This window comes from Cicer arietinum, chromosome 2, assembly GCF_000331145.2.
Source record: "Cicer arietinum cultivar CDC Frontier isolate Library 1 chromosome 2, Cicar.CDCFrontier_v2.0, whole genome shotgun sequence".
In the NCBI taxonomy this organism is placed as follows: domain Eukaryota; kingdom Viridiplantae; phylum Streptophyta; class Magnoliopsida; order Fabales; family Fabaceae; genus Cicer; species Cicer arietinum.
The window spans coordinates 36,046,197-36,064,891 of record NC_021161.2 but is presented as its reverse complement, the minus strand read 5'-3'; the positions used below and the strand labels follow the sequence as shown (position 1 = coordinate 36,064,891).

At 30.1% G+C, this 18,695-nt stretch overlaps 1 protein-coding gene and 1 pseudogene across 7 annotated transcripts; both read left to right on the top strand.

Annotated features, from left to right (window-relative positions):
• The first annotated feature begins 5,714 nt into the window (after positions 1-5,714).
• Positions 5,715-10,028, top strand: LOC101499444 (universal stress protein PHOS34). Of its 7 annotated transcripts, none has more exons than XM_073365264.1 (5): positions 5,715-6,106; positions 6,194-6,291; positions 6,791-6,912; positions 7,790-7,920; positions 9,643-10,028. In XM_073365264.1, the coding sequence occupies exons 1-4, from the start codon at positions 5,893-5,895 to the stop codon at positions 7,884-7,886; spliced, it is 531 nt and encodes a 176-aa protein (XP_073221365.1). In that variant the 5' UTR covers positions 5,715-5,892; the 3' UTR covers positions 7,887-7,920; positions 9,643-10,028. The 7 variants fall into 7 exon arrangements, with proteins under 7 accessions (XP_073221365.1, XP_012568379.1, XP_073221366.1 ...); XM_073365265.1 differs by having other exon boundaries at positions 5,726-6,106; positions 6,794-6,912; XM_004490377.4 differs by having other exon boundaries at positions 5,730-6,106; positions 6,182-6,291; positions 9,536-10,028.
• A 5,360-nt stretch (positions 10,029-15,388) lies between these two features.
• Positions 15,389-16,492, top strand: LOC101490123 (uncharacterized; annotated as a pseudogene).
• Positions 16,493-18,695: the final 2,203 nt, after the last annotated feature.

Sequence of the window (18,695 nt, the reverse complement as noted above, 5' to 3'; positions counted from 1 at the left end):
TATCATGTGCAACAAATATGAGGTAAAAATGGGTTTTCAAGACTATTTTTTAATAATATATTTGTTGCGATATTTTCAAGTTTATTTTTAATCTTCTGTCACCAACTTTTGAAAGCACTAGAAATACGAAAGTGAATTTTCTTTCATTATGAATAATTACTTTTTGCTTTGTTTTAACCTTTGAATAAACATGTTCTTGATAATATTAATAAATATAGTTGTTACTATTTATTTAAATGAATATTAGTTTAGGTATCGTATTCTTTCTAAACAATAAGTATTTTTAAATAATATTTTAAATTAAAATTCGGAGAGTTACAATAAACATGTGTACACATTAGTTCTATTATTCTTTTTTAATGTAAAATCTGCCCTTGTCAGATCATATTCATCATGACACGCAACAAGTGAATCTGGCGGTGTAGCACTAGCATTTATAGACACATTAAGGTTGTTATCTTTGAAGTATAAGTGAATGTCATTAGAAGAGAGTGAATTGTGACCCTTTTTAAAATTTAGTTCATGCATTAATCCTATCCTCTCAAGTTGTTTTGAATTGAGGATTGTTAGATGATAAATAATCACTCTTTTATTAAGGATGATCTAAAGAAGAATAATATGAAATATGTGTGATAAATGTGCTAAGGGTATAAATAAAATGAATATAAAGAGAGTAAAGTTTAAGAAGATTCAAACACATAATTTATACTTCAGTCTTCACAACTTGGTGAGATTTTCATTAGTGCTCAGAAACTCGTCCTCTAATATGCACCATTTTCAATCGTATATTTTCACTAGTGTATTTTCTTTGTTATGAGGATATCTTATGTGTTTATCCTGATCTTGAGACTATATTCATCCTCTAATGTAACTAATTTTGAGGATGTTCATCGTTAGATATGTGTAAGTCTTTGAGAGATTATTGTATGTCTTTTTTTTTCTCTAATGTATGACTGTTGAAATTTGGTGTAAACATGTTGACACATTTTATACTTGTTAGGTAACCTTCTAAAATATGATTTGTAGAAGACATTCTTATCTCCCATATAGGAGTCTGTGACTGATGTGATATCACTGTTTCTTTTACTTTTGGTAAACTTTAAATAGAGTGAACAACTTGTCAACTTGTGTTGTATTGTACTTTTTTGACAATTAGTTTCTTAATAATTGTGAGATGAAGACTTTGATAAATATTTATCCTCAGATATGAGATTGTGAAGAATATTTGTCCTCATATCTATCCTCGGATCTTGATACATCATCCTCTGATTTTTATATAGACATATTTTGACCCATAATTCTTCTTAACTTCTTCCATGAGATTTTATTTATGAATTAGGCTCCTCAATTATTTATGATGGTTAAGTATCCTACTTGTAATTGTGTGGTAACAAGGTACATCCTTTGTTGTACATTCCATATATATTCAATTATGTAGGTGCAACTATACTTGTATTCTTGTTGATGACTCATCATTGTAGCATTAACTTGAAAGCTATGATGATTTTCTCATCCTCTCAACTGAAGCTATTATTGTTCAAATTGTAGTCTTCGAATATCTTTATGAAACTTACGATGTTACTAGTGTAATCTTATAATGTTACTTTCATTATTGAGTTGATAAAATACATTTGTTTACATGAGTGACTTCAATCTTGTCCACTTATATAATTCTTGTTCTTTCAACAAAAACTCAAGTTCAAACATTAGTAGACAACCATAAAAAAAAATAACTTAACATTTATTTCATAAGATTTTTTATCATTAAAACACATATAAAAAATATTTTGACCTCAACAATCTTAAAGAGAGTTCTTCTCACTTGATATTTCTTACAATCAAAAAGATAAAAATGTATTCAAGCAAGTGATTACATTTTTAATTAGAATTAATAAAATAATTTAGAAAGAAAAAACATGGAATAAGTTCTTATTTGCCAATTTAGAAACAAATCAATAATTAATAACAATAATAATTTTGCAAGAAAGTTTTAATTCCAACATCATTTAAATTTGTGAAGAACGAATCAATAATGACAATACAAAGAAAACAATATAAACTCATACAGAACAAATATAAAATAAGAAATACATTTTGAAAGAAAAAAAAACAAACAAATAAAGTAAAAAAGAAAAAGTAAAGAAACAATATAGAGAACAAATAAAGAAAAAATAAAAGAATTAAAGATTGAATGCATGGAAATGGAGAGTCATGTAAAAAAAACAGAGAAAAATTAAAGACATGTAAATAGAAGTAAATAATTAAAGATTCCAATTTTAAAGATGTAAAAGGCAAAATAAAAAAGAAGGTTTAAAGCCTTGAACATAAACAAAACAACATGAAGAATGAGATTTTAAAATCTAAAATTAGTAAAACAAATAGAGAAAAATCAAAGGAGTGTTAAAAGGCAAAAATAGAAATAAAGAAAAACTCACTTGAGGAGTATTAGAAGACATTTTTGAAGAAGGCCAAAATTGAAGGAGTAGAAGGAGGTCGCAACAGTGTCGATAAAGGGTGGCACAACTAGTGATGGAGGATGGTGGTGCGATCGACGATGGTGCATGTAGGAATACGATTTGGGTTTGTGAGAAGAGGGAGAAGTATGACTGTGCATGGTTGTTTTTTTTTAAAAACCAAACTATATCAATTTTAAAGTCAAGATATGAATTTAGATTTATAACCAAATCTAATTTTTGGTTTAAAACTGGTTATAAAACCAATTGTAAAATTGGCTATAGTTAAATAACCAGTTTCTAATTAAGCAATCGATTTCGAAAAATTTAATTTTTAAATCGATTTTTTCTCAAAATCGATTAAAATTTGATTATTTTATAATATTTATTTTTTTTAAAATTATTTATTCATAGTTTAAAAAATGGTTATTTTAAAAAAATCGATTATTCATATTTAGAAATCGATTATTTTTACAAAATGAAAGCTCAATAAAAAAACATACATCAACCATACAATTGCTTTCTCTTGTGATTAAAATTGAACATGTTCAATTGCTTATAATAACTTGTGATTAAAATTGATTTATTACTAACTTCATTAAGACAACCGATTCTGATTTATACTAGTTCAATAAATTGCTTATTATTAAAACCGTAGAAAATACAAACACTTGAAAGTTTGCTTCAAACACCGAGATGGACACCACCACCACAAGATTTAGTAAATTTAAAATGTCTAATGGATTTAATATATTAATTTTTGTCTTGAGCATTTATAATTAAGTTAAGTTTGAACAATATCTAAATCTTAATATCATTTCTAAGTAACATATTAATGTAACATTTTGAAAAAAAATTCATCCTTTATAAATTAGTAATTTAAGAAATTATATTTAAAATATTTAATCTATCATATTTTAGTCTTCTTCAATAAATATTAAATATCTTAATTCATTAACTAGTTATCATAAAGTATAGTTTGTTAGTAATAAACAATTGATTAAATGAAGTTAGTAAATATCAATGAAGTTAGTAATAAATTGTCAGAAAACAATGTCGAAAGGTGAAAGGTCAGTGAGGTGATAGCAAAATAAGAGTTGTTTTGGAGTTTTGGAGATTTAGTGTTTTTGGGAGTTGAGTGGATAAAAACCAGATAAAAATTAAATCCAAATATAAAACATAAGTGGATATCCAACCGGTTGATAAATAAATCGGATTATAACCATATTATTTTAACCGGATATTTAAAATGGATTTGAATCTGATTTTGGATTTTGGTCTTATAACCGAATTTTTTGCACAACTCTAGGGAGAACATTGGGAAAAATTGGAGGAAAGAGAGACAAAAATTGTTTCTACTTTATGTTTACAAAGGAGAATCGTGAAAAAAATCCCAAAACGACACTGTTTTGGATGACTTTAAAAAAAAATACTTAAAACGATGTCATTTTGATGCATTGCAAAAAAGAAAAAACTTAAATAATCCGATCAAATTATCTAAATCAAGTGCCAGTTTTTCAATTTAATAACTGATTTTCATTCAGAGCAGTTATAGCGGTCAATTGAACTAGCCTGAACACCAATTCGGCTCTACCGGTCAATGTTTATTACATTGAGGTAAGTAAATGCCTTAAAACAAACTAAGTCCTTGTTGAGATATATTATGTATGGTCTATTGATATTGGAAAATTGCAACAAGGTGAATACAATCAAAGTTGGATAAGATTAAGTTTTTTGTTGTGAGTATGCAATGGTCTCTCATTCTATATCCGAAGATTATATTTGAGCAAAAACTACTACTTGAACTTGATCTTGATGCATTCTTAGAGGTTAGTAACACATTGTCAAAGGAATAATGGGTTGATTTCCCATTCTTGTAAGCATGCTATTAACAAGTTTACACCATCTAGATTTTAAAGTTGCATGTTGGAATCATCATAACTTATTAATTAGTAAGTTCAATTTTTATGAAAAAGTTCTTTTGTATGGAAATTTTGTGGTTTGTTTAATATTAGTTTTTCTCCTTAGATTTATATCATTAGTACATATCATTTTCACTCATATCATTATGCATCATAAAATCAAAATGGGCTTATGACATTATTATGGATCGTTTCTTTCAAAACAAGTTTTCTTTAGGAGAATTTTGATGGGGAGAATTTGGAGTGGGGAGATTGGACAACAGAGCATATCTTGGTCGTTGATGCTTCCAGCAACAATAATGTAATTACATAGTTAAGAGCGACTAAACTAGGGATGACAACATAACATGCGTACGTGGATATTCATCCAAACTCGTTTGATTTGGACGGAAAAATTTGTTTTAATTGGATGCGAATACGTATTTTTCCCGAAATTAAAATTCGAGGGCGGAGGCAAATTTGGAGTGACGATATTCATTCCGCATCCAAACTTGCCCCGTAAATAATATTATAATAATTTTTAAATTTTCTATACATATACATATTGAATATACTTAATAGTTTTTTTAAATATTAAAAATTATAATCTTATCTCTATAAAAAATATTTTTTTAATTTATTTGTTGTCTAATAATAATTATATTAGATATAATTTTTAAATTTATAATCTTATATATGTTAATAGGTGTGGGCGGAGAAACCCAAATCCGTAGATGGAGATGAGGAACTAAACATCACACTCGTTATAAAACGAAAATGAATGTAAATTTTTTTCAATTAATCGAGTGTGGAGGTAAAAGAAGTAAAATATGTCTCTGTCCCGTTGCCATGTATTGACTAAATAGATATAATAATATAATATTGTAAAATAATTAGAATAATTAATTATAATAATATAATGATATATTCTATAAAAAAAACATGACAAAATTTGGCTTAACGGTGGTTATTATATTTTGACAGTGGTTTCAATTCTTATATTTACAAAGATCATGTAAAAAAAATATAAATGATCATAATTAATTCAACTAACTGTGAAATTTGGAATTTAAATCTAAACCAAAATATTTAATCTAGACTATTATATAGTAATATAATAATACGTAGTTGAGAAAGGAAATAATATAATAATATATTATTATAAAGTGAAGAGAATAAGTAAACATAATATTATAATATAAATAGAAAGTGAGAGATAAAGAAATATAAAGAAAATATGAATGACAATGTAAGAAAGACAAATAAAGAGTAAAAAACAACACGATTTACAAAAATAAACATGACAATTTGGATTAAAGGTATAAGTTTGCAATTGAATTTCTCAAACAATTGAATTTGAATACGTAATGATGCAAATAAAAAACCATGTTTGTCCATTTATATTTAAAAAGTAGTTGGTTGAAATAATAATACCCGTGGCAGCAGCCAAAGCAAGAAAAAGGAAAGTCAAAAGAAGGAAGCAAGTAGAGATAGAAAGACAGAGAGTCGTGAATCATCCAAAATCCAATCTATCAGAGATGTCAGAATCCGGAAATCTCAACCTTGTAGTAGTAGCAGTAGATGGCAGTCAAGAAAGCATGAATGCTCTACGCTGGGCTTTACTCAATCTCAAGCTCAGATCACCTACGCCCGATACCACGGATTCCGCTTCTTTCATTATCTTCCACGTCCAATCCCCACCGTCTATCGCCACGGGTCTTAATCCCGGTCCTATCCCTTTCGGTGGTCCCAGTTCAGTGCATTTTCTTTTCATTCTTTAATTACTTTCCCTTTTCATCGTTCCAATATTTTATTTCATTTCATTAGGTGATCTTGAAGTTCCTGCGTTCGCTGCCGCAATTGAAGCTCACCAGAAACGTATCACTGATTCTATACTTTATCACGCTTTGGGAATTTGCTCCCAATTCAATCATACTGTACGTTTTCCTTTTTGTTTTTTTTTCATACGGAAATTTGTTTTGTTATTCCACTGTCTATTTTTTTCAATTTAGTTATTAATTTATAAGCAGTTCTAATTTAGTTCGTGAAAATTGGTCTAGCTAACGATTTATTTACTGTTTAAGATTTTTTATTTTCTCATATCATATATTTGTAATTTTTTGTTCCATTCTTTTTTGAGTTTATATGATTAATTTATATATACTTTTGGATTATTTACAAATATAATCAATTACCACGTTAGATTATTAGAAATATTTGACTTTTGACGATTGTAAATTGTAATTTTTTAAATGTTTGGCATAGTATGAAAATTGGTCAATTAGCTGTTTGACATAAAGGCTTGAGAGATAAGGATTGTGGGTTTGTTTGAATCCCCCCAGCTTCATTTTTTTGTACAAGTGTTTGAATTTCAAGTTATTGGTAGCTATATTGTACAGTAGTTGCAAATTGCAATTGACATTTCTCTATCAATAGCAGGCTAAGGTCAGGACCCATGTGGTTGTTGGCGAACCAAAGGAGAAGATTTGTGAAACTGTACAGGATTTGCATGCTGATGTGCTTGTGATTGGGTCTCGGGCTTTTGGCCCTATTAAGAGGTACATATTGATTGGTGACAAATTTTGATAGTTGCCAAAAATTTATGGTATTGAGCCTGATTAGCACATTACATATCACAAAATAGCAATCAGAATAAACTATCTGGACAATTTTGTATCCTTTGTATATTGATAGTGTTGACAAGTGGCTAGAGTAACATTGTGGTCCTAAAGTAATACTAGGGAAGAAATTTGTCATTTTCACTCTTAGTTGTATTGAGAAAACTCAAGTCCAACACTGACTAGAGATATAGTCTAAAATTTATAGAGTTTATAAGCTTAGACAATTCTAACCTAGTAAGCTGGTTTTGTGAGGTTGAGATAGACTCAAAACCTAAGAAGATGTAGCTATGTCGGTCTCCAATTTTCTTTGGAATATGGTACTAGTAATTAACAGCCATAGTAGAGTGGTGTTGTGATTGCGATGATCCCTCAACATAGGTTGGTCAAATTTGTAAATATTCAGCTTCAGATCCTACATAGACCTGACTTTGAATCCCGTTGTGTTAAGTTAGGATTTCGTTTGTGTGTAATATGGAAGTAACTATGTAACTAAATGCTATGAGCCTTAAGACTTTTGCTGGCCCTAGTGAGCTGCTGAGACCCAATTCATCTAAACTTTTTTTTCTTATAAAAAAAAAAAATGAAAAGGTTCATAAGCAACTTCTTAATCATTAATTTGTTTCTTAATCTTCTGTCATTTATCTGCAAATATAATCTGATTCCATTTACATTTTGGACATTAGGCTAAATGTTCTACACTTTACATCAACTATTGTATTTTTCATATTTTTATTGTTTTAAACAATTTGAACTATGGAGATGAAAACTATATGGCTTCGCCACTCACATCGCTACTTTTTATTTTTGGCTTTAGGATGTTCCTGGGAAGTGTTAGTAACTACTGTGCCCACCATGCTCAGTGTCCAGTCATTATCATCAAGGGAAAGGATGGTGTTGATAAGGGAAACTAATACACTTCTACTATGATATATTGACTTTTGATGAGTACGTCTAGCCACACTTTTATGTTGTGTCCCTTAAATTGGTTGAATATAGTATTTAGGATTCAAGAGAAGAGAATCATAATTAACGTTTGAGCAAGAAATGAGGACTATGAAACACAACACTAGATACGATACTGACACGTAGACACCAATAATAATTTAAAAATATGAAAGTAATTGAATGTAATTATATTTGTCGGTGTTGTATTGGTGTCTAAGGTATCAGTGCTAACTAACTAAGAAGTCTATCTCCCTTGCATTTGTTAATTAATCTCATTTGCATGAGAGTGGATTATAATTTTGACTTCTTAGGCCTTAAATATTTGATAACTACTCACCTTACTATTGAATTCTTATCTTCACTACTTAACTTTCAGCTAATAGTTGAATTTGGCTCTTAAGAGTTAGGACTACTAGTGGTCTACTTATATGAAAGGCGAGCAAAGGAGTGGAGTGATAAGGTGGTCTTCGGTTTGATTTCCACCTCCAGCATATACATATACATATACTAACATATTGACAGTTAACATACTAACATTCATTGACATTTTCCAAAAAAATATAAAATGGACAACCCAAATAGATCTAATGGATGGGGAAACTATGGCTTGATTCTTCAAAGTTCGGATCAATAGGAATTTTTTAGTGACAGGAAAGTAATATATTTTGTTTGCCTTTCCCATATATTCTTTTAGTAAGCTACTTGCTAGAAATAGATTTATTCCAAGGAATAATTTGAACTAAAATAGGACTACTTTCCAATAAAAGGTTTCTGGAGATTGTAAGAAAACATATTTTAATAGCAAAAGTTTTCTTCTAGTTTTCCTAGTTGCTAACCATAATACTTGCCCCCCATAACTGAGTTTTTGATCTATTTTTTCATCCTTTGGTCTCCATGTTTCTCTTGCCGGTGCTATAGAACATACATCAATCAGGATTTCGAATCAAGTATATAGCATTTTTTCATTACGTGCATAATCAAATAATCAAGTTTTTTTTAGCTACCCTTTATTTTATGAGGATGCCTTTATCTCGCTGCAAACCAGCAGCCACTAGTGTCAATTTTAATTAAAATAAAACAAAATAACTTGATGAAAGTAAAACATGATTAAATATTAACTATTTTGCAGTACCTTGTCTATTTTCTTAGTACCTTTGATATTGTTCATAGTTTTCTATGTTAAACTGATCTGTAGGTTCCTACAATATCATTGAATTTTAAATTAAGTTCTTTTAGAAAATTTTCTTAAATCTTGTAGTTTTGAAATTAAATCCTTCGAAGAACATAATTGAACTTCTGTTAAATGTTGCTCTTCTCAAATAGTATTTAGTTACAAATGTCATAGACAAGTAGACAACACCTTTGTTCTTCTATATCCATCTCTCTCTCTCTCTCTCTCACTCAAACAGGTCATGTCATTGCATATTGTTGTCATGTATAAATGTCATTAATTACATATAAAGAGATTTTAACAGTATTAGTATTTAAGGATTTTAGGTTTAAAATTCAGTAATCATAAGGACTTGATTAAAAGGTTTTAAACTACAAGAGTCATTGAATATATGGTGAAACTATAAGGATGTATTGACTAATTTATAATTGCTTTCACATCTAGTTTGGAACTCTTCTGTTATAGACTTAACAGCAAAATGCTACTATCACTTAATTTACAAAGTTGCGGGGTTCTGAAACAACTTTGGTTTCATTGTTTGGGTTCTTAAGGTGAGTTACCACATTTGAGGTGCTGGTGCTGCACTTGTCCAATTGATAATGTCAAGAGCTTTTCATGCTATCGAGTTGCGCATTTTATGCTATTCCTGTGTTGTAGCTAACCTTTGAAGCTTATATCGCCAATGCTGGCCAAGTCCTGCTATAAGTATGAGTTGTTGTTGCTGTTTGTGGACAATAATGGTGGTGTTGTATGTGTAATATTCTCACAGTTGACGGTGCTTTTCACTTGTGTTGTTCTATATTTGGTAGTTGTCGCAAGTGATTCAAAGAAATATATGAGTTCCAAAAGTTTGTATTGTTTTTGAAGTTGTATAATGTTTATAAGCAAATATTGGATTACTTTAGCTCTGTTGAAAATTTGACTTTCTAAGTGTTGATCTCCCATGGTTTATAGAATAGTAGTTAAATTGTATCTTAAAGGGTAAGAGAATATCAATCCTGTTATCCATGAATATAAGATAACTATATGCAGTTGACCGTCTAGAAAGAGTGAGGTGCGAATTGTTAGATAATATTATTATATATTAGTAGTAAGGGTATTTTAGACAATTCTAGACAATTCTATTTTCTTATATATATACTCAGTGTAACCCTATTAACTTCAGTTTTGGTTTATTATATGATATGAAACCCTAGAGTGGTTGTTTTCTCTTCTTCCTCTTTCTTCCTCTTTTCATTGTTAACATGGTATCTAGAGCCTATTTCGATCCTCATTGAACGATCCCGCCTCTATTCCGCTGTCGAGTTCCCAACAATTAGGGAATATAATTATAGTTTATCTTTTCTAACATTCCAATATTCAGTGAGATTTTCCGTGTCCCAATTCTGCTTTACCCTTTCTTTGTAGCTTTTCGTTTATTTTTAGTAGATCAATAAAAAAAAAAAAAATTATTAGGGTTCTATAAACCTTTCCACAAGCCATTGGGGTTTGACGCTCTAACCAACCGAGCTAAAAAGAACAATGGGCGGTAAAGTTTACTTTGAGAATCATTATTATTTGCATGGTTATTGGGGGATTTTGATTGATCGTTATGAAGAGATGATTGAGAATTATCATCCTGGGATCTACCGTAGAGAAGAGAGAGAGACTATTTTGATAGAAAAGGCAACCACCAAAAGAGAAAAGAGAAGAGTAACCTTGTTCCCGATTTTGTTAAATCAGTCTCACAAAAACATCGATTGCGCATTCGTTAACCGTTGGATTTGGCTGATTTTTGGACAGAAGGTTCACAACATTCAGGTCTTCGTCTTCAACGGTCGGATCGGTAAAAAGACGTCTGTAGGGGGAGAAATCATGCTCGCACAGCACCAGGTTATCCCTAATTTATTTTGTCTCAGTGATTGTGTTTGTCTCATTATTTGTATGGATTTGAGAGAAGGTTTGGAGGTTCATTGTGTTGTTTTGAAAAATGGGTTTTGTGTTAATTTGTATGTTGGGACTTCTTTGGTTGAAATGTTTGTGAGAAGTTTGGTTTCTTGGACTGTTATTGTTGGGTTTGCTAGGTGTGGGGATATGAGTGAGGCCAGGAAGCTTTTTGATGTTATGCCTGATAGAGATATTGTTGCTTCTAATGTTATGATTGATGGGTATGTGAAAATGGGGTGTATGGATTTGGCGAGGGATTTGTTTGATAAGATGAAGGATAAGAATGTTATTTCTTGGACTAGTATGGTTCATGGTTATTGTGAGGATGATGATGTTGTGGTGGGTAGGTTTATATTTGATTGTATGCCTGTCAAGAATGTGCTTAGTTGGAATGCTTTGATAAATGGTTATGGTGTCAATGGTTGTGCGAAGGAAGCGTTAGAAGTATTCGCAGCAATGTTACGGGAAGGATTTGAACCGAATGAGATAACAATGACTAGTGTGTTATCTGCTGGCAACCATTGTGGTTTGGTAAAGGAAGGAAGAAGATGCTTCAAAGGAATGGAGAGATTTGGAATTGTGCCTAAGATTGAGCATTATGGTTGTATGATTGACCTTCTAGGAAGGGTTGGATACTTGGATGAGGCTGAAAATTTGATCTTCTGTGTCGTCGCTCTGTCTGTTGCTTCTTCTGTTTGATTGCTAATCTCTCTAGTGATTTGCTTTGTTGCTTCTCTCTTTGTTTAGTTTGGTTTGATATGATTTAGTTTTGTTTGGTTCTATTTGGTTTGGTTTGTTTGGTTTTGGTTTCGTGGTGCTACTTCTTTGGTGGTTCCTATCTGTTGATTTTGATATGGTTGTTGCTCCTTGGTTTGTTTGGATTTGGTTTCGTGGTGCTACTTCTTTGGTTGTTCCTATCTGTTGATTTTGATACGGTTATTGCTCCTTTTTTGATCGCTTCTTTTTCGGTTTGATTTTTTTGTTGGCTTGGTTCTTCTCTTTGATTGTTGCTTCTTCTTTGGTGACATCCCTCTTGTCCCCCCGGCTGTCCAACCACCTCCTACGATTGTTGATCCTCCTCGTTACCCCTCTCGTCATCATCTTCAGCATAGAATCATTATTCTACTGTTTGTCTCTTCTTCTTTACAGATTGCTGATTTGTTCACAAAGATGCATTCCATTAAACGTTTTCGTTTTTTTTAGTTGACAAACTCTCGATGCTCCATGTTAATGCATCGTGAGTTTGAGGGGAGATGTTAGATAATATTATTATATATTAGTAGTAAGGGTATTTTAGACAATTCTAGACAATTCTATTTTCTTATATATATACTCAGTGTAACCCTATTAACTTCAGTTTTGGTTTATTATATGATATGAAACCCTAGAGTGGTTGTTTTCTCTTCTTCCTCTTTCTTCCTCTTTTCATTGTTAACACGAATCACTACAATATCACTCATGTAAATAATAATGTTCCAAAATAAATATTCCTATTTAATTTATAATCTTTTAATTGTACTATCTAATTAATATTGTTAGGTTGAACGTTTTGTCTCTCCAAAATTTTAGGGAGTTAATTGGAGTGGAATTTATCAAAGAAAACTATATCAAACTAGGTATTGTTTTAATATTAAAAATTATACTACGATAAAAAGAAAGTGAAGTTTTAATAATTAAAAAAGAAAAAAATAAATTTTTAATTCATATAAAATTTTAGTTTTAATCTTTATAAAAAATTCTCAATTTTTGAGTTAAAATAATTTTTTATTCATTTTTCTTCTCCTGTTTTGAATTTTTTTATATAAAAAATAGATACTTTTAGTCCCTTAAAAAAGTCATTATAAAATAAAAATAGAGTCTAAAAAAAAGTTAATGACTAAATTTGAAATGTTATAATTTTTTAAGAATTAAAAATATATTCAACCTCAAAAAGTTCACCCTGATGTTATTATATTATTGAAAAAAATGGAACCCCTCACTAATTGAGGCCGCGCTATAGGTTTGGATGTATGAGTTTATAATGGACCCTGCTTGTTTTGGACATAGATGTAGAAGATTCCAAAGTCTAGATCAAAATACCAACAAAAGAAGGTGAAATTGAGAGACCGCGTTTCCTGAAGGCAAAGAAATTCCGACATAGAAAACAAATCACAAAACAAACATTAGAGATTAATTAACAATTAAAAATATTCAGTGCATTTGGTACGTAAAAATAAAAAATTATTTTTATTATTTTAATAATTCTGCCAAGTAGTATGTTACTTCAGTTAATTACCACTATCCAACCAAACTAAATTATACTCAAAATCGATCACAATTTAATTTCAACGCATGCTATTCACCCGATTTATTTCCAGTACATAAGGACAAAGTTCCAAATATTTAGAGATATCTAAAAGAAATGTACCAAGGAAAACAATATTCTGGTTACAATTTACAAACTTCTTAACTTATTAGATTCACGCATTCGAGAATTTATCAACTCGGGGTTTAAAATTCGATAAAGGGTAAATTGAAGGAGCAATAATAGTTGAATCAGTTATGGTAACTAAATAGAAAATAACAAATAATTAAGAATAAAAAAAACGTAAGACGTAAGTTATAAAACAATTGAAAGAAACATAGAGTTACAATTTCACTTGTAATTTTAATTAATCTCGATGTTAGTTCTATTTGGATTCATTTCTTTTGATTTAATTATCAATCCGTTTACTAAATCTATTAATCCGTTTGGTCATTCATGATTAATATTATTTAAATAATGTTAACAATACACTCTTTAACACACATTTTTTAATATACTATATTTAATTAATTAAAATTCATAAGGTTCTATCAAATTCATATGGAACTCACATGATTTAGTGAGAGATATGTAAATTTAAACCAATCAAAGATAGTATATTAAAATGCATCTTAGAAAATGTGTTATTAACACTCCTAATATTCTTTTTTCTATATCAACTCTTTGTCATGCACATAGTTTAAATTCACATAAAACATAAAACACAAAATGATCGAATAATTGAAAGACTAAAATTAAGACTGATTATATAATATTTTATAGTCTTAATTTTTCTATAGATCCATCAACTAATTGCAGTACGATTGCTTAACAACTAATTAATTAAAACATACACAAAGGAAGATCAATTATAACATGTAATTAGATCAATAAAAAAATTTAATTGAACAATAAAATATAATCAAAATAAAATTAGAATAAACAAATAAGACATAATATACTAAGTATTTCAATCACAAGATCCAATAAAGATCTTAGAATTTTATTTATTATTGTGAACTAAATCAAATTAAGGGAGAAAAATAAAAATATACTAAAAAAAAATTTACCCTAAAACTTAGACATTTTACCTATTCTTCGACTCTTATCAAAATTTTCAAATTCTCTAAATTTGAAACACTTTATTTACTCTACACATATAATAATATAATATATTATATTATTACTTGCATTGTTTTCTGTCTAAACAAATAAAATTAAATAATTATATAATAGCATATAATTGTTTAAAAAGAATTCATAATAATTTTAAAAAATACATTAAATTAATGTTTGTCATTCCACCGGTGATCTTGGTGACACATCCAACATATGAGTACGGCGCTGAAAGATGAGGTGACATGTTTTATTGAAATAACAAGTCGATGTGTTGTAGACACTAGACAGGACATGAGTAACTGCCGTGGATTTGAACATATTTTGGAGCAGAACAAACCGTTGTAATTGGAAAATGAATTTGGGTAAAATATAGTGGAGTTAGATGAACAACCGACACAACTGATACATGAGACCCACACTGTATCGCCGGCTTATGTCTAGAACCATGATATTGAAAGATTGACCCAAAGCAACCTCTACTTTTGAGGCAAACTTGTTTCTCTTGTTAGGCCATACGAGATGTGAAAAATACTTTAATTAATTAGAGCTTCTCCAACTGGAAAAAAATGAGTTTTTGGTGAAATCATGTTGAAGTTTTGTCAAAGTGTCACGGTTCTTTTAAAAAAAACATACTTTAATATTTTTATAATAATAAATTTGTAATTATTATCTTTTAATTAATTTATTAATAATAGTAAATGTATTTTTTTTTATTAATTTATAGCCGTTACATTCTTTTTAATTTATTATTAATAATAATTTTGTGACTATTAACTTTTTTTTTGTTAATAAATGACCGTTAGTTTTTTTTTTTTTTTTTTTAATTTATGATTGTTAGCTTATTAATAGGAATAATTTATAACTCTGACTTTTTCTTTCACAATTTTTGTCACGGAAGTTTATTTAAGCTTTTATTAACATACTTATTTTTTCATCTTATTATTTAAAACAAAAATTGTTCGTGCTAAATGGGTACAAATCAATATAATCTTAAACAATCTTGCATTTTATGCAAAATTATTATCATCATGATATTCAAAATTCTCAGTTATCATCATCAACCAATCCCAATATGTTTTATAGACCTCAAATGAATATTCAAGGTGGAGATTAACATCCTAATTTTCAAAACTCTCAATTACCATCACCACCAACCAATCCCAATATGTTTTATATACCTCAAATGAATACTCAAGGAGAGTTTACTTGTTTTGAACTTCAAATACCCATTGGTCCTATGCCAGAGTGTCAAGTTCCACAGTTTTCTACTCAAGTTGGTCTTAAAAATACTATTGTCGTAGAGGGGGAAGAACATCATGGTCGAAAAAAATATCGAGAGTTATTCACAATGGATGAAAATACAATACTTATTCAATCATGACTCAATGTTTCAAAAGATTCAATTATAGGAGTTGATCAAAAAGCAGATGGTTTTTGGTTAAGAATTGCAACAAATTATAATGAGTATCATGGGAAGTTACGAGAGAAAATACCAAGTCAACTAAAATCTCGATGGCATCGAATAAATGGTTTCGTTCAAAAATTTGTTGGGTGTTACAAACAAGTAGTAAGTGGAAAGAAAAGTGGAAGCTCAGAGAAGGACATCATGATCGCTGCACATGCTTTTTTATTCTCAAGATACATGTGGACCATTTAATCACAAGTATGCATGGCGATTGCTAAAATGTGAACCTAAATGGATGGGAGCATCAATTGAATGTTCTTCAAAAAGAACAAAGAATTCTGCTAGTGGAGCATACTCATCATCACCTAATACAGAGGCAAGTTATGAAATTGACTCAACATCACCAATGGAGCGTCTAATGGGACAAAAGGAAACAAAAAGAATGGGCAAGGCAAAGGCGGTTGAAACACCTCTTATTAATAATGTTGTGCAAGATACAATGAATAAAGAAGTAGCAGCCTTAGAAAAACTGGCACAACTAAAAGAGGACGAGATGGAGTTCAAGGCAATGGAGGTCATCATCAAAGATACATCCGAGATGAGTGAGAGTCAACTGCAAGTTCATGAAATTTATTGTAATAAACTTAAAAAAAAGTATGGATTTTAGTTAAGATAATGTTGTAGTTTTTATTTTCTTTTTAAAATGACACATCATGTAAAAGGACTATTAGTGTTACTTTAATTAATAATAATTTCATGTTTCTCAAACTAACTGTGTTGAGACAAAATCTCAATTTAATATTTTGATGAAAACAAACAAAAAGTTAATTAAGAATTCTAATTATGATTCTAAGTGTTTTGGTATTTAACATGTGCATTTGAGTGTATTAAAACAAGATAGGTATCAAGCATTACAAAATAGATCTCATCAAAATCAAGAAAGCAAAAGCAGGAAAACGAAGATCGATCTTGACATAGTTCTGGGAAACGAAGAACAATCTTCGTTTTTGGAAGAAATAGGAATAATTAGTTTCTTTGTTAGAGATTGGATCCTGGAAGCTTTATTTATCTCATATATTCATCAAAGAATAAGCAAGGATAAATCTAAGTCATAATTATTCCAGAATTCGAAGGATAAAAAATATGCTTCATAAACCGTATAAAACAAGATCATTCTTCAAGTGAGGCAATTGCAAGTACAAAGTTGCAAGCTGTAAAGTACACTGTTGATTGTACCTTCAATCTAGACCTGCACACGTGACTGAAAAGCACGCAATCATCTCAGACAACTGACACAATTACAAGTACAAATCAGCTCATCTCCAACGAATTTGAAGAACGATATTGAATGTCAAGAACGTTCCTGAATTTAGCATAAACACTCTTGCTTTTTGGCTGATCTTATTTATCCACTTTTTTGCACCTCGGCTGCTCCTTCCTAAAGCACTCTTATTGATGATCATCAGCGTCCTCAAAAAGGACCAAACTGGAAAGGGAATCATTAAAAGCTTATAAATACATTTCCATAATTTTTGTTGCTCTTCAAACCATCATTGCAAGACAAGCAAAGCATCAAGAATCAAAAGCAAGACTAATCTTCAAAGTTGATGGCTAAAGTAAGCAAGTACAAACTGGACAGAAATGATAAAGTCCCTGCATCACTGACACACGTACAGAGCAGAAAAGCTTGACACGCAACAACTGTCAGAATTGTCAAAATTCAGCAATCACTCAAAAAACAGAAACGAAGAACGTTCTTCGTTTTGACAGCTTTAATTCAAGAATGTTCTGGTTTACAAAGAGCAAAATTTGTTGTAATTGAAGATTGATCTGGGCTACAAAAGTACATCTATCTACACTACAAAACATTATTCATCACAGAGGAAGTTAATAATCTACACAAGATTGTTTTGGATATATTCGATCAAAGAGGATCAACAAAGGCAAAGCAAAATATCAAGATCAATCTCCAAATTGATGAGCTATGAGAAAGGACAGCCATGACAGCAAGCACACTGCTGCTGCACCTTTTTACATAAAACACATCATATTTTTGAGACAAAGAACTGATACACAACAGCTGTCAAAATCCAACACTCAAACAAAACACAAACGAATAATGTTCTTGTTTTACAAAAGAACATTCTGGTTTTAATTCTCTTTTAAAGACATAATTAAAAGAGATAATTTTCCATAGTATAAATCACATATTAAAGAGTATCAAAACTACTCAAATCATTGGTGAAGTCAAGAACTCGATATCAATGCCCAAAGTTGAAAAAACAGCCTCAAGATTGATCTCCAAATTGATGAGTTGTGAGCAAAGACGCAAATACATTGTACTTACAATATTCTGTAGAAAGTTATGCATAAACATGACTCAAAATAGTGCCAACTGACATGTGACAACTCATTCACTCACCCATTCACGTTTTTCATGAAACCCATGTTGATTATTATGACCTCGTAATTGCATAATATATCAGTCTTTAACAAATTAAAGTAATATAGAAAATCGAATACGTCTAGCATACAATTAAGATCGAACATACAATCATACGATGCAAGATTTATTCAGATTCATACACAGCGGAATTATAGCATAGCATACAAGATTAACAATTAAACGTAAAAAGGATAAGGGATAGAATGCACCAAGGTTTATCCTGGTTCAGTTGTCAATAAGACAACCTACATCCAGTCCTGACAATCCAACTGGATTTCAACTTTTTCTCCAATAGAAAGAATTGAGACTTGTTTACAGATTGTCCAGTTTCCTCGAAACCTATCTATCTAACTCGAATTCTTTCCTATTGCTTAACCCCTTGATCCTTGCAGTCACTCGGCAGACTCACACAAAATCAAGTACA